The sequence below is a fragment of the Euprymna scolopes genome, chromosome 3 (genome assembly GCF_053919585.1).
Source record: "Euprymna scolopes isolate OS-2025 chromosome 3, ASM5391958v1, whole genome shotgun sequence".
NCBI classification, from domain to species: domain Eukaryota; kingdom Metazoa; phylum Mollusca; class Cephalopoda; order Sepiida; family Sepiolidae; genus Euprymna; species Euprymna scolopes.
In genome coordinates this window covers 129400323-129417638 of record NC_136484.1, presented here as the reverse complement: position 1 = coordinate 129417638, position 17316 = coordinate 129400323, and the positions used below count along the sequence as shown (strand labels likewise).

At 29.7% G+C, this 17316-nt stretch overlaps 1 protein-coding gene across 1 annotated transcript in view; it reads left to right on the top strand.

Annotated features, from left to right (window-relative positions):
* Positions 1 to 17316, top strand: part of LOC145259102 (protein FAM91A1-like) — a 131165-nt gene that overhangs the window by 75181 nt on the left and 38668 nt on the right. The window contains exons 6-12 of the mRNA XM_080116760.1: positions 490 to 580; positions 2095 to 2157; positions 2284 to 2390; positions 5698 to 5736; positions 6950 to 7059; positions 8556 to 8671; positions 14956 to 15050. Of these exons, the coding sequence (XP_079972886.1) occupies positions 490 to 580; positions 2095 to 2157; positions 2284 to 2390; positions 5698 to 5736; positions 6950 to 7059; positions 8556 to 8671; positions 14956 to 15050 (621 nt within the window). The remainder of the gene's footprint in view (positions 1 to 489; positions 581 to 2094; positions 2158 to 2283; positions 2391 to 5697; positions 5737 to 6949; positions 7060 to 8555; positions 8672 to 14955; positions 15051 to 17316) is intronic.

Here is a 17316-nt window from a genome sequence, read left to right as displayed (position 1 = left end):
TGGCACAACAAACGTAGATTCCATGAACAAAGCTTCTTTCTTAGAACTGCACGCCTGTGGAATTGTCTTCCGTTTTCCTGCTTTCCGGCTGACTACAATATGGTTGTGTTCAAGTCTAAAGTAAATAAGTTCTTGATGAGCCGTTCCATATAAGTTATCAAATTTACCAAATTTTCATTACTAATGATTACTATATTGTCCAATTTCTACTGTACACTCTTTAACCCTTATCCTTGAGTGGCGTCTGGGCCTTGATAATGTGGTGATACCTATGTAAAAAAAACAAAAAAAAACAAGGTGAATGATTGTGCATTTTTAAATTACTTTCATGGAATGAAAATAGAAGTTTAGAATAAAACTATTTTCTGCAAGTTTTTACTCCATCGTATTTCAACTGGAAGTACTTTCCCAAGTTCACCTTACAGATCATGCTTACCATAAAATCCTGATTCTTTTCTGTTATTAACTTAAGGTATTGCTTCTTTGCAGATGTGTCATGTGTCAGAAAAAGAGGCCATTGACAAAGTGATCGACTATGGTCCGCAGCCAGCAGCTGATATGGATTACAAAGTCTTGCATAGTAAGTCAAAGAAAACGATGCTGATTACTTACAATTTCTAATGAAAAACCTAATTGCTGTTCTACTTCTTTGTGGTTGTTCATTTGCCAAAATGTTCATAAGGTTTTGCTAAAGCATTACAAGCCTGATACATTTTGTAAATATGTAAGTTATGGCAGGCCCTAATATCTGTCTCTACTGTTATATAAAAGGAATATTGTCTGTGTGTTAGTTCACTCCCTATGAACTCGAAATGGCTGGGCCGATTTTTATGAAATTTCACATGAAGATACTTTATGTGCTTGTCAGTGTTCTTAGATAGGTTTTCTATCAGAATGTCTTCGATAAATATTGTTAATCGAAATAATCCGATTAAAGAAGAAACAGGCGATTTTGACCAAAGTTAACACCTTACACAGCCTAAAATCACAAGTGCATTTGAGAAGTTTTATTACCACAAGCAAAAAGGCTCGACATATAAAATCAACAGGAGTTTCTTTGATATGGCAGGGGTGCGTTTATGTTTCTGTTTAAAACACAATTGAGCAATGATACTTGACTTTTTCATTTTAAACTTAAATTCAAGTCATTATCACTGCACAACCAATAGGGCCAGGTATATTAAATCAACAGTAGATTCTTTGATATGATAGGAGCGTGTTCAAAATGAATGTTTCTGCTTAGAGCACAATTGAAGTATGGTACTTGACTTTTGCATTTTAAACTTTAATGCAAGCCATTATATAAAAATAATTTTATAAAATCAAGAGTAGGTTCTCTACAGTGCAATATAGATTATAATATATTGTGAACTAAGTTACTGCAAGAGGCCTGTGAGCTACCTCCTGGTTCACCATGATCGGTTCCTAACTAGAGCAGAGCAGGCAATCAATTGATTTGGTTGAAAAATGGGCGATTTCATTGATTTCGATGACAATAAAAAATATAGGAGTGTGAAACATTTGTTGATCATCATTCAATCCCAGGCAACGTTGGGTCACTCTGCTAGTACCCTATAATCTTGTATGCTTCATCAGCTCTCCTGAATATTAGTCTAGTTTGCTAATATTAAACCAGCAGTGCCATATAATCCAAGTATCATTATAATTTGTTTGCTTGTTTTTCTCTGTTCCTTCTTTTGCTGGCTTCTCGACATTCATTGTTTTTTTTTTTTGTTTTTTTGTTTTTTCTATCGCATGTACAGATATCTGTTAATGCCATCTACTTACATCTACATTTTAGGATCTATACATATACCCACTTTCTTTACTGCTTATTTGTATTAGACTTGAATAATGTTTAGGAAAAATGGATAAAAATGATAAATTATTTGAGCTGCCTATTGTTATCAAAGTTTGATTTTCCTAAATTGTTTGTAGGGATAATACTAATAAGAATCTGTCTGACAAATGTAGAATTTAACTTTTGTAAAATATACATCTGATTGTTATGATTACGAACAACTTGTCAGTTATTTTTTAATATTCCAATTCAACAGTTTTCACTCCACCTTTAAATTTTTTCTTTTTTTTAAGGTTTGTACAGAAAAGGTTTAGTTTATTTGGATGTCCCAATTGCAGATGATGACTGTATTGTGGGTAAGTTCTCGATTCTGTCTATTAAATAATTCCTCGTTGAATGAACTTAAAATTTTTTTTATTGTAACAGTTTTCTTTATTGCTTAAGAATTGTACTAAAATAAGATGTGGGTCTTCTGCTTTCAGTTCCTCCTCTGCAAGGGTTTGTGATGAATCGTGTTCTTGGTGACTATTTTGAAACTTTACTCTATAAAATCTTTGTCTCTATTGATGAGCACACAACAGTTGCTGAGGTAAGATCTCTTGCCTTTGTTTTCTTGATTTACTTGACATTGACTGGGTGGAAACTAGTGTTAGGATGATTAATTGAAATTGAGAATCAAAAAAATCGTAACTTTCTTGGGTATCAGAATCAGTATCAGAAGAATTTGTGCCTATTTTCTGATGCTATAACGATTCCTTTAATTTTCTTTTCTAATTTGATTTTGGTTTAAGAAAAAAATTAATTGCTAGTAGTAATGATAAAATAAGTATTTATTGATTTTAAACTTCCAGTAAAACTAAAATCTATAGATCACTCCCTCACAAAAGTGTGTTTTTACGTTCGAGAAAATATATGCACTTTTAAGATGTGTTTTTACAGTAATCAGGACAAAATAACAATTTTATAGTTAAATATGTAGAGATTTATAAAGAATTGGAATCGGTGATTGTATCGGAATCGGGAATTTACTATGGAATCAGTAATTGTATCGGAATCGGGAAAAATAATGGAATTGTCCCATCACTAGTGGAAACATAATACTTGGTTTTGCTTTTATAAATAACTAGCAATATTTTATTATGTTATTTTTTTTTTTTTTTCATTTTTATTTTCTTCAGTGACACCTTCCCCCCCCCCCCCATGCATTTTCCCTTAATTTTTTTCTAAAAAAATATTTGTATGTTTTCAAAAAATAAGTCAATAATATATTTTTTAAAATAATTAGTTTTTTAATAAAATCAATTGGACATTTCATGAAATGTTGAAATTTAAATCCCATAAATGAAGCAAAATATTTCTTGGTTTGGATATTGGAGGATGGGAGTGGGTAACATCATTAACTTGATGAATGATTAAAAGTTTAATTTATTTACATTTATTTTTTAGTTTTGTTGAAATTAATAATTGTAGGAGAAATGTAAATATGTTTTTAGGTTGTTACAAAAATAATGGCTGCCTTGAAGCGCTGAGTTTTAAAAAGTAATTTTAACACAGAATTTTTACTTTATTTTCTTTTAAATTTTAACACACACACACATATATATAATGTGTTTTTAATATTTAATAATAATTTGTAACTGATTTTCAGATAGAAAGTATTGCATAGAAAACCCTCAATAATGAACATACCATAACATAGCTTTCACTGCCTTATGTTGCATGAATTCAAACTTTGGTGCAATGCTTCAAAACTTTTACCAATATCAATAGATCATAGAGAGAGAATGCAAAGGTGGTTCCAAAAATTCCATAGTGTAATTGAGTCTTAATGATGAAAAAAGTAGAGGAAAGCTGTGTAATCTTGGCAATGAACAACTGCAAGCACTTGTTGAACAAAATATGGGTTACAGTTAAAGAAATATTTCAGACACTTGCTGTCAGCACTGCAACTGTTTCACGTCATTTACAAAATATTGGAAAAGTGAAAAAGCTTGATAAATGGATTCCTCTTGAGCTCAATGAGCATCACAAACTCTGACTATTTGAAGTGTTATTGATGTTGTGTTTGCATAACACGAATGAGCCCTTTTTGGCTGAACAGTCACTTATGACAAAAAGTGTCTCTTTTATGATAATTGTAAATGATCAGGTCAGTGGATTGATGAATCCTTATAACACTTCCTAAAACCCAAGTTACACCATTAAAAGATAACTGTCTGGTGGTCTGCATAAGGTGTTATTCACTACAAATTTTTGGAAAATGAAAGCATTATTGCTGAGATTTACTGCAATCAACTCATCTATATACAAACTTGCTTGCAAGAAAGAAGACCTGTCTTGATGAATTAACATGGTCCTATTCTGCGTCACGCTAATTCATAATTTTACAGAAACTCTGACTCGCATCCTCCATATTCTCCAAGTCTTCCACCTAATGATTATCATATTTTAATCACTTATGCACATTTACTGAATATAAAAACAATTTTACACCAAGTAAAACTTTCTGGTGTAAAGAAGTAGAATCAACTTTTAAAAAAAAATTTGTTGCATCACAACCAATAATTATCAACAAAGAATGAATAATTTCTTAGATCAATGGCTCATATTTTTATTAATTTGGACATTTCTACTGTTAAATTTTCATGAATAAATCTATGTTTCTGGAATGACCAAATAGTTTTATTATTGATAATATATTCATTATAATATAATTCTTCACAAATGTTTGAGTGCATTCAAGGGCTCTCCTGATTAAATAATTTGGAAAACCATGAATAGCAACAAAAGTTATGATAAAATGAAATATTAATGTTTTATATAAATAAAATAATAATTGCAACGCAATGTGTTTAAAATGTAGATAGTGAAAAACAAATCCATCTCATCTGGTTAACAATATAAAAGAATGTGCATTTTCTCCTGATAAAAGTAACATGTGTGCTTAAAAAATTAATGAAGAAAATAATTATAATAGTATAATAATGCCTGGAAAAATTGAGTAAAATTTTTACTTTTTTCAGTTATGGAAAAGGGTTCTTATTTAGAATTCGACTTGATTAAAAAAAAAAAAAAAAATTAAGAAAATACAGACAAATCTTTAATTTACATATGTGTCAGGTAATGAAAATCGTATTACAAAAATCATGTAAATTGATCAAGTAGTTTTTGTTTTTTTTAACTAAGAAAATCAAATTTTATGACGAGCATGCCAGGAGCTGACACATTGTTTTAGAATATTAAAATTGAAGGGTAACAACTCAAATTGACTACTGTGATTTTGCTTATATTCAAAATAAACCTTTTAATTGCTAAAAATTTTGATTTTCGTAGTTAACAAAAGGAAATGCTTCATATAAATTTATGTAATTTTTTGAATATGGTGTATTCGTTCTGTGATGGGTACGTACAGCAAAGATTTTTTGTGTATTTTTTGTTTTTTAATTAAGTTGAATTTAAACAAGAGCTATATTAAATAATTTAGTGTGTGATTATCAAAGTTATGGAAAAGCCTAGAAAAAGTTAATCCTCAAAAAACATTACCATTTGAATGAGATCACAATAAGAAGACATCAAGGAAAAAAGAATTGTATGTGGGGGTTGAGAGGAATGGAAAAAATATGTTCGGAAAATCACAATTTTATGGAATCAGCTGAATTTAAATTCAGGTGGATCTGTTATGGTCATTTACGTATGAATAGTGTTTGGACAAATATGCACTCCCTCCCATGACATATGGGTAAAATAGTATCTTGTGTTCAATTGATTGTATAAAATGAATTGCTTATGATAGGTATTGTTTTGACATTAACCTAAAATGGATGATTTGTTTATAAGACAAACTAATCAAAGTAAAATATTACTTTTTTAAAAGTTTTGTTGTTTTTTTCTTTCAGCTGGCTAACATCTTACAGATAGATTTACAATTGGTTAAGGTTAGTTTTTCCTTTTATTTCTTTTAATGCATTAAAATAATATTTACCATTAAACCGCATTCAAGTGACATTTTAATGCATTGTTAAATGATCTAAAAATTTACATAATCCATACATGATATTTGTTAATTAAAATAATAACTGTTTCTCAAACAATCCTAGTTTATTATTTTTACTGTATTAATATTTTTCTTTTAAAATGAAATCTATTTTAGCATTTAAAATTTATTTAATCAGTAAACAGAAAATACCCCCTCCTCCCCAAAAAAAAAGAAAAAAAAAATATGCTAGAAAAAAAGTAAAATTTTTCTATTGCACATTTATGGTTACAAAATTGAAAAAAATCTGTTTTTTTTTGTTTTTTTGTTTTTTTATACAATAGGCCAAAGTACAAAAAAGTGGTAAAGAAACAAATCTCCATATATAATATTTTGATAACAGAAATTCCCCTGTGGACCAAATTACCAGTTAGCGGGTTCTGCTAGTATATAATGAATAAATATTACCATAAGCAAGATGTTACTCTTGTACCTACCTGGATAAGTTTTGGGGGTTTTAACTGATTTTAAAATGTGTTTTAAGTGTGAAACGCAAGTAATACGGAGCGCTTCAGTTAGAAAGAAAACAAAGATGGTGCCATGATGCTCTCTCTTTTTTGGAGTCCCAAGAATTGTTCAAATCCTTGAAAAAATAAAAATACTGGAAAAAATCCACCAAATGAATGTAAAGATGTTATTTATTTGGTGGATTTCAGTCTTTTTTTTTTTTTTTTTTTCCCCACCCAAAGTTTTGACCAATTCTCAGGACTCCACAAATGATGAGAGAGAGCATCTGTTATTTGTTATATATTTGTTTCTTTACCACTTTTTCATACCTCAGCCTATTGTAAAACAAACCCAAAATGTGATTTATAGCATTTCTTTTATTTTATTTCATGCTATATTTTTGTATGAACTCAAAATTTTCTCACCAGTGATGGGCACAAGTAGTAACTTTTAGTCTAACTTATACTCGATCAACTGTATTAAGCATTAAAAGGGATGATATGCCATAAAACAAGTAAACTCACCCAAATATTTTCAATGTTTCAAACATAAAACATAAGTTTTACAAACCAACACTCAATTACTAAATTTAGCTTTAACATTTTTCTCTGATGAGAAAATTTAATTCATGATTCAAAAGAATGATGATTATTCACATTATTTTCTAGAACGCTGTTTCCATGTTCTGTCGGTTGGGTTTTGCCCATAAGAAAATAAATGATTTAAATATGGACGACCTACATTCCTCCTGGAGAACACGGCAGCCGCTCACCAAAAAGTATGTCATTTTTTATAAGCTTTTCCCTAAATTTTAATGCCATTTTCATTTGTTGTGTGTGTGTGTGTGTGTGTGTGTGTGTGTGTGTGTGTGTGTGTGTGTGTGTATAATATATATATATATATATATAATGAATAAATGACAGAAGTCTATATTCCAAATTTCATGATGTTGACCATCTTACAATTTATTCCTTCGATTCAGTTGACATTTACACTTCTTGACAGTATCTGTTTCATAGCATAAAATCATTCACTTAATTATTATATGAATACATTGGATCTATTTTGCCCTTAACTCATCAGAAGAAATAGCAACTATCTATCCATCAAAAGGAATTAAAATGCATTTAGGCACGATTAAAAAATCCCATAATTGGAAGAGAAGCTGCAATTACCTTATTATTTGCTTACATTATGCCATTTTTATATATATATATATGCATATATACATATATAAAATGTTGAAAACTGCAGGAGAAACAGGAATTGATGATGATATCATCATATTCAGTTTAACATCCATTTTACATGCTGGCATGTGTTGGACGGTTTTAAGAAATATTTGTCTTGAACTTGCTAATTATTCCTCATAATATATAATATTCAATAGAGGATTAATTCTATAATACATAGGCAATCTGCATAAATTAAAATATCATGTTTAATCAATAAAAGTGAAACTGCATGGCTGGTTTCTACCATCATAAGTTGCTTTAATTTGAGTCTGTCTGTTACATCTCTGCATTTTTCTGCCTTCTGTATACCTATATTTGTTTATATTTTTTATGCCTTCTATAAACCTAGATTTTTTATATATATATATATTTTTTATATATTTTATATAATGTTTTTGTTCTATAAACCAAAATTTTTTTTAATATATATTTTTTATCTACATATATAATTTTTTTATATTAAATTATGTTTCAAGCAAACTACTTTAACCTCTTATAATTCATAGCTTTCATTGTTTCCTCATTAAAATTTGTTTTTTTTTTGTCTAAACTTATATGGATCAAAGCATGGTCAGTAATAAAATGGGTGACCGTTTGTGAATTCCAGGTGTTTTACTTGCTCTCCGCTTATTTCAGCATTGTTTCCAGTCATCCTGGACTTCTCCTTGCTACTGGACTTGAGCAGTGCCAATTCAGGAGAGAGATGTAGTTGCTTCACTATTGCATGCGCAGCTACCTTTACAAAAAGTATTCATTGTCTTTAGAGACTGAACGGAGGTGTAAAACTTTGAAAGCTGTGTAACGCATAAACTTTTAAGCTTGTATTATATAAAACATAAAACAATACTATAGATTACGGGATAATTGTTTTAACATGTATGCAATTATTATTACTTGATGCGATTTAATATTCAATCTTTCACTTTTCAAGAAATTTAAAATTGTTCGCTTGAGATTTTGTTATCGAAACTTTTTATCTCTTCTTATCTGAAATGAACATATCTTGCTTTAAAATGTTTGTGTGTTTGTTCCTATAAAGGCCCAGTCAGGATCAGATTCTTCTTGAGATGAGCATCCCATTTACTGAATCAGATTCCTTGGTTGATGTCAACACAGCCAGTAACACTGACAGCTCGAGCATTGACAGTGCCCTCGGTAAGATTTATTTATTTATATATATATATATATAGTGATTTAAAGGTTATGAGGGTTTTTTGAAGCATGAAAAACGATGTTACTTTTTGTATTTAATATTTTTATTGTTATTTTTAATATTTCAAGCGGACCTCCACTCTTGGTCACAAAAAAGTATCGAAATGAAAAAGAAAAAGAAAACTGTTGAAAGAACTGGAGATTTGTAGCGTGGCCAGCGTTAATTCCTAGCAATCATGTTCGAAAAAGTTCACGTGAATTGTTTTAGCCGTTTGTGGAAGAAGATTGTGTTTTTTAATATTTTTTTAATGTTGCAACGTAAAAGCGTTTAATTCAAACGGCAAAAATGAGACGCAATTGATTTCAATATGTATAATGGAATAGAAATGAAATTGTTAAACGGTAAAAATAATGTAATTATTAGTTATGAATAATAATAAAACTACTGAAGAGGGCAGAGTTAGAGATAATGTCTGCTTTTTTAATGGTGAGTAAATTCTGTCTCTCCCTCAATAAAGATGGGACGAACATAGATAAATAAATAAATGAATAATAATAAAAAATAATAATAATAATAATAAATCAATAAAATTAATATTAGTTAATAATTAAATGAGAATACAAATAGTCTCGGTCCTGAAGGAAAATTGTCTCAGTCCCGAAGGAATTCTCATACACAGACCGAGGATAATATCAGAGCAGGTACTTAAATGTATGTGCTTTTGGCTCAAAAGTCACTGTGTGTGTATTGATAATAATGACAATATTTATAAAATATTAATAATAATAATATTTATATTTAAACCATAGACCAATAGTAGCTTTTACATAAAAACATGTGCATAAGGGTACAGATATATATATATATGCATGCACAATTAACACCCATATATACGCATACATACCAATACAGTCATATTCAACGACCCTATGTATATAATATATGCACCCCCCATACATATAATGCATATATAAATGATAATATGCATAAACAGATATGCACGCAAAGGAGGAGCCATAGCCATCATGGACACCGCTAAATATATTGAGGAAGCGGAAACCCAACTCAAAAACACAAATTTTTACAAAACACTCCCGGAAGACCCAACATTCATCTATAAAATAGAATTCACGAATCTTATCAAAAATCTTACTCCTTGTATCTCCAAGATAATTACTTACCTCATTCCCACAAATCCTAAAGCAGCTAACTTTTACACTACTCCTAAACTATACAGACTTCACAAATTCATAACAAACACAGACACTACCACCGCTACACCTCAAACTTTGGCCCTCAACCCCGACAACATTTATGAACTAGCGAAATCCCTTAACATCTCACCCCCTGGTAGACCCATAATATCAGGTGTTGGCACCCTAACAGAATATATCTCTGAATATATAGATAAAATTCTAACCCCCTTATTACCCAACATCCCTAGCTATATTAAGGACACCACACATTTCCTCAACACTATTGGACAAATCGACAATCTTTCACAAGAAATTATTTTAGTCACATTAGACGTATCAGCTCTATACACTAACATCCCTCATGACAAGGGAGTACAAGCCTGTAAAAAATTCATCCTTCACAATAATTTCCCCAACGACAAAATAGAAGACATTTGTAAGCTTATATACTTCATCCTCACGCATAACAATTTTAAATTTAACAATCAAAATTATCTTCAATTAAAGGAACCGCCATGGGCACTAAAATGGCCCCTAGCTATGCCAACATTTTTATGCATATGCTAGAAACCAAACTCCTTGAAAACTTTCCCTCACCTCAAACCGTCCCATTATTGCCGATACATTGATGATATTTTTTTCATATGGCCACATGGACTAACCAACCTAAAGAATTTCCATGAATACATCAATAATTCACATAACAATATAAAATTTACCATGGAACACTCTTACAACTCCATTCCATTCTTGGACGTCACTATCATATCCCTTAACAATAGACTATCTACGTCCCTCTACATTAAACCTACTGACAATCAGACATTCCTCAATTTGTATAGCAACCATCCATTAAACCTAAAAAATCTATCATTTACAGTTCATGCATACGAATAAAATGCATCTGCTCCGACCCCCTAGACTACATACACCATATCACAAAGCTTACGCAAAAATTCATCAATAATCAATATCCCATTAAGTATATTAAACAAGCCATAAAAAAACTAATAAAATTGAGAGATCCCATCTTCTCCAGTACAAACAAAAAAAACATTAACAAACGCATCCCAATGGTTTTCAACCACGGCCAACACATGCATAAAATTACAACGCATCTAAAAAAAATTTACAACAACCTAAAAAATAACTCCACTATTAAGTCTATATTTCACCTTCCACCAATTAATGCAATCAAACAACCACCCAATCTCTCAGCCATACTCATCTGCAAACGCACACAGGACACACAATAAAATGGCAATTATAGATGCAATAAACCGTGATGCCTTATATGCATACACCTAAATACCACACCACTATTCAATATATCTGAATGTAACACTCACATAAAACCGCCGCGTCTGACATGTGACAGTTTTAATGTGATATATTACATATACTGCTCCATTTGCAATAATGGAGGATATAATGGCGAAACTCTGACACGTTTTCGAATCCGCCTAAACAATCATAAGACGACAATCAGACAAAAATCCCCCACCCCACTAGCAAATCACTTCAATTTACCTGGACACTGTAGACAATATTAGATGCCTCCTAATAGACTCAAATTTCCTATTAACAAAAATACGAAAACAAAAATAAATACAATGGATCATCCGACTAAACACTCATAAGACAGGTCTTAACACAGAACTTGGCCAACGTAATTTCTACAAATACTTAAAAAATAATTAACACAATCACCTACTCATACATATATATTTATACGTATGTATTAACCTGTTCTTGTTCTATATTGATTTCAATATTTATATTACATCTTTTCGTTGTATAGCTAATACATGCATTATTCTCTTGTTATTATTTTTATTATTATTACTATTATCATCATTATTATCACTATTATTATTTTCGTTATACCTAATCTTCTATCTGCACCATTTTCCTATATATATATATATATATCGTTAACTTCATATCCCTACTTATTCACTCTCTTTATTTTATACATGTCTTTAAATCGTAATTGATATTTGTGTTTGACTATATAAGTATGTGCATATGCGCCTATATATGTATGTATGTGTTTATATGGGGATGTGTATACATATATCTGTACAAATATGGTTTTATATTGTTTATATATATGTGTATGTACGTTCCTGTCCATGTAATGCATAATTATATTGATGTGCACATCCTTGTGCTGCCTTACATGCTCTTGTATTTTGTTTTATGTTTATATATTTGTATATGTATGTATATATGTGTATTTATATATTCTATATGTATGTATACATATATTCATGTGTATGTGTGTACATGTGCGCATATGGGTATGTATGCATGTATGTATGCATATGGATGCAAATGTAAATGTCATTGTGTGCATATACATGTGTATGGATATATGTGTGTGCATGCGTGCATATCTGTTTATATATGCAGTATATGTATAGGGGTGCATATATTATATACATATGGTCGTTGAATATGACTGTGTATTGGTATGTATGCATATATATTGGTGTTAATTGTGCATGCATATATATATCTGTACCCTTATGCACATGTTTTTATGTAAAAGCTACTATTGGTCTATGGTTTAAATATAAATATTATTTATACTATTATTATTATTAATATTTTATAAATATTGTCTTTATTATCAATACACACAGTGACTTTCGAGCCAAAAGCACATACATTTAAGTACCTGCTCTGATATTATCCTCGGTCTGTGTATGAGAATTCCTTCGGGACTGAGACAATTTTCCTTCAGGACCGAGACTATTTGTATTCTCATTTAATTATTAACTAATATTAATTTTATTGATTTTATTATTATTATTATTTTTATTATTATTATTCATTTATTTATTTATTTATCTATGTTCGTCCCATTTAATATTTACTAAATGTCAGTTGTAATATAAATTGCATGTTCTTTTCTGAACAAAAATAAAGTGTTCAAAAACTTTTTTGTTAAAAAAGTATCCTTAAATAACGTATACTGCTTATTTTGGGAGGAAATCAATAAGTTGTTGATATTATTTACTTTTATGAAAATTAAACTGGAATGTGAAAAATAAATATTTTTGTTAAAACTTAAGAGTACATTTTTTAACTTCTGACTGATATTGATTTTTCTTTCTTTTTTTTTCTTTAATATTCCCTGTTACATTACACTGAAAGAATATGTTTATTTTTCACAAAGATGTTATAATTACAATTCTAATAATGTCATTTGTAATATAAATTGGAGAAAAATAGCCAATTTGTTTTCTATCATTTGAAGAAACTTGAGTTAAATATGTTTTTATTGCAAAAGAAGATGGTCTATAAAAGAAAAATTGGCTATTTAGAATGAAATATGGATGTTGTAGGACAGAAGCTATCAATAACAAACTGTGAGAATATTGACTTTATATATTAGATACATAATCAAAATCAGCTTATCTTAACACTTTATTATTGTTACAAAACTCTAGTTGAAAGAATAATGAGCTCTGCGTGTATGTGCAAGATCTGTAGTTGTTTCACTTCTATTTTGAAACCAAGAGGTTGATTTTTCATGTTATATGTATATCTATATATATATATATATATATTTATTTTTTTTTTATCCTCGCTGTTAATTTATGGTCTTTTGTTTTTAAACAATGTTTTCTCCCCCACTGCCAACTTATATCTTGAAAAAGGGTTGACTGAAAGACGTCTAGATGGGTTTTTTTTTCTTGCCCCACCCCTTTTTTATCCTCTTTATCTAATGTAGGCTTAGGAGAAATATACTTTAGAAGTGTATTTTGTTTGTTTTTTTAAGTTTCTTTTTAATGGTTTATGTTTAAACTACCAAAATAAAAAAACCCTTAGTAATTATGGCACTACGTTTGCTGTTCTTTTAAAAAAAATATATATATGTGTGTGTGTGTGTGTGTGTGTGTGTGTGTGTGTGTGTGTGTGTGTGTGTGTGTGTGTGTGTGTGTGTGTGTGTGTGTGTGTGAAGAAAGTATTGCTTTAATGGCTAGTACAATGCATGATAAATACAAATGTAAAAGCATTCAATTATACAAAGAGAAAAGAAGAGTTATAAAGCAATAACAACAAAGATAGTGTGTTACCTGCAGTATATATTTGATTTTTCCCCTATATTAAAAAACAAAAAAAGAAAAATCTGTATAATGTACGTACATGTAATGAATAAAAAATATCATATTCCAAAACATCATGCAAATTCATCAAATAGTTTTATTTTTAAATAAGAAAATCAAATTTTATGAGTAACAGAAAAGCAGCTGTCTTGTCCGCCATTTTGAAAAGGATCTAAAAATGAAAAATGAGGAGAAATAACTCTGTAATGAAAACTTGTGAGATTTATGTTGTAATACATACAAATTCCCATTATTTGTTTAGAGATGATTTTCTTTATAAAAGTAAATCTACTTGATCAATTTACATAATTTTTTTAAAGATATTTTCGTTTTATTACATAGATTTTTCTTTTCTTTTTTTTTTTAATATAGGGGAATTCTGGACAAGAACCATATAATTTTTTTATAACTTTTTATATTTATACACGTGTGTCTTAATATTTTTGTGAATTGCATTTTTCTTTCAAACTCTTTTGATTTGTGTATTATGTAATGACAAAAAAGCTTCTCCATTGTTCAACTTTGAAACAAGTGTTCCATAATATATCCATTCTACTGTTGTGTTGTCTGGTTATTGATTTATGTTGTAGTGCCTACAAATTCCCATTAATTGTTTAAAGGTGATTTTCTTTATAAGAATAAAACTACTTGATCCATTTACATAATTTTTGGAATATGATATTTTCGTTTTGTCACAGGTATGTACACTATACAGATTTTTGTTTTTTTAATATAAGGGGAATTCTGGACTCAAACCGTATATTTTTATGTATCATTTTGTATTTATACACGTGTCTTACTATTGTGTGACTTTCCCTTTTATTACAAAGAAAAAGCAAAGAATTATTCATACGCTTTTTCTTTGTGTGTTATGTACTGGAAAAAACCTTCCTGATTATCTAACATTCAAATGAATTTTCTATCCTGTTGTTATGTTGTCTGGTTATTTATGAAAGCATTTGATTATTTCAGAGGCAAGCAGTCAGAACATCGGGTCAGTGAAAAGAATAGCTTTCTTATTTGATTCCACGCTCACAGCGTTCCTGATGATGGGTAACTTGTCTCAAGTAAGTCTTCAATTTCATTTTGAAAATGAATAATTTTATTTACTGTCAATATTTTTAAAAAAATCTCTGCATTTTCAGATTCTGATTTCAATAAACTGAAAACTTAGTTCCATCACAAGTAACCAAAACAATACAATCAAAAACAAGATGCAGAGTATTTGCCTATTTTTTTTACTTCGAACTTATGCATATTTAGTGTGTGTGTGTGTGTGTATAGTAGTAGAAAGAGTGGGGTCAAAATATTTTTTAATTAACTTTGTACAAGTCAAAATGTTTTAAGCTTAATAGATAAAAACTGATATCAAATTTTAGATTCGCCCATTTCATTATCGTTTGAAAATCTTAATCAAATATTATTTATGATTTGTTAGAAATACAATAGATTTTTTTTTTTTTTTATTTAAATTTAGTGGAAAATCGTATCTTGTTGACAGGTGCTTTTTTTGTAATTAAATCCAACTTATTAAATTCCTTAACAATTTCTTTTGTTTATAAGGGATTTTATAAACAAAATTTCCCTAATTGTTAATTTGAAAAAATATATTTATATTTATAGATTATATTTGGAACATTAAATTTTTTCAATTTACTCAAATGACTAAATAAAATATTTTGTGCAAGTCTGTACTCTAATTATCAGCACTTGTGTAAGCATGTGGTTCTACAAGATTGACTTACCCTAACATATTTTAATAGCCATATTTTGAACAAATTATCAAAATGTTGCATCCTTGTGCCTGTTTTACAAGTATTTTAATGGAATGTGTTCCAAACTCCAAGCACTTATACTCCTATGTCATAACTCCCCTTGACTGACCTGACAAGCAGCAAAATTCTACTCCTACACTGATGATATCCCTAGATACTGGAAAAGCTCCCGCTCAAATAGTTTCTTCCTTTGAACTGCTAGACTTTAGGAATTCCCTCCCGAGTCCCTACGTCCTTGACTATACTGATACGCAGAAATTCAAGTATAATGTGATCAGACATCTCACCGCCCAACTCCCTATGTAATTTCCTTGCAAATTTGGTACCAAATAGTAGCCCTTTATACCAAAGTGACACTGTGCCTTATTTAGGGTGAAAAACAATTTAAAAAATTTTTTTTCTCAAATATGTTTGACAATACTTGTGCTTTTTTTCAAATTTCGGAACAATTCTAAAATAAACTAAATTTGTTTAAATGAAACAGTTGGACAAAAATGTTACTAGATTTTGTGTCAATGACAAAAACGGGCGTTCTATCCTCTTTCTGACATTGTATAATATGGGGTTCATGATGATATTCTACAGCATACGTTAAGAACCTATATTATAGCATATTGTCATGACACCTTAAGCTATGGGGTCTTTAAACAAAAAACAACCATTTTATTATTATAATAGATATGTTTGTAATCAGAATCTTTGAATAATATTTTAAAGAAACATGTTAAATAACACTAGTTAAATATAATGTCTTATTTAACATGTTTTTTTTTTTTAATAATATTGAATTTTTAGTTACAATTATATCAACACACAATCTACATTGTGGTTGGTTGGTTTAAATTTCAGGATGGCTTAAATTTCATGCAAATCAGAGATATTGGATTTTTTAGGTTGGGGCAGAACCATCAAAATATATGCAAATTATGAATAAAATATACTGAGTAACCGGTAGATTATAGATGTGAGATTGGTTTTAAATGATCAAACTTTATAAATTGATGTGTGGACGGGGGGACACACACACACACACACACACACACACACACACACACACACACACTTCTCCTCTTATAACCGGGTTACACTGTACATTAACACAGGCTCTAATTTGGGACCAGAGAACATCTCTCTTATATCCGGGTTACACCGTCATTTATGAAATATTTATTCACAAAGCAAAACTCAAACCATTTTCATGGCAGTTATGAAATATGAGAAAGTATTGCAGAAACTGTTAAGTTTTGAGACATTGTGTTGAACAAAGATGGCGGCGAAGAATTAAATGCGGTCCGTGACGTAGCAAATGGTGAACTGATTGAATCCAAAATTCAACAGTTTTTATAATAATTTTGCAACGTTTTCATTGGTTGTTTAGTACAGCCGTTGGTTATAAAAATGATTGGCGAATCAATTTGTCTCATACCCCCATCAGAAGTCAAAAACATTTTTTTGCTGTTTTTAGTGGACAATTCCTCTTGTTATAGGAAAATCATCCTGAAATTTAATAAAGCCATAAAGAGTTAAGCTAAAAATATGCTAGAGCATTTACATTTTT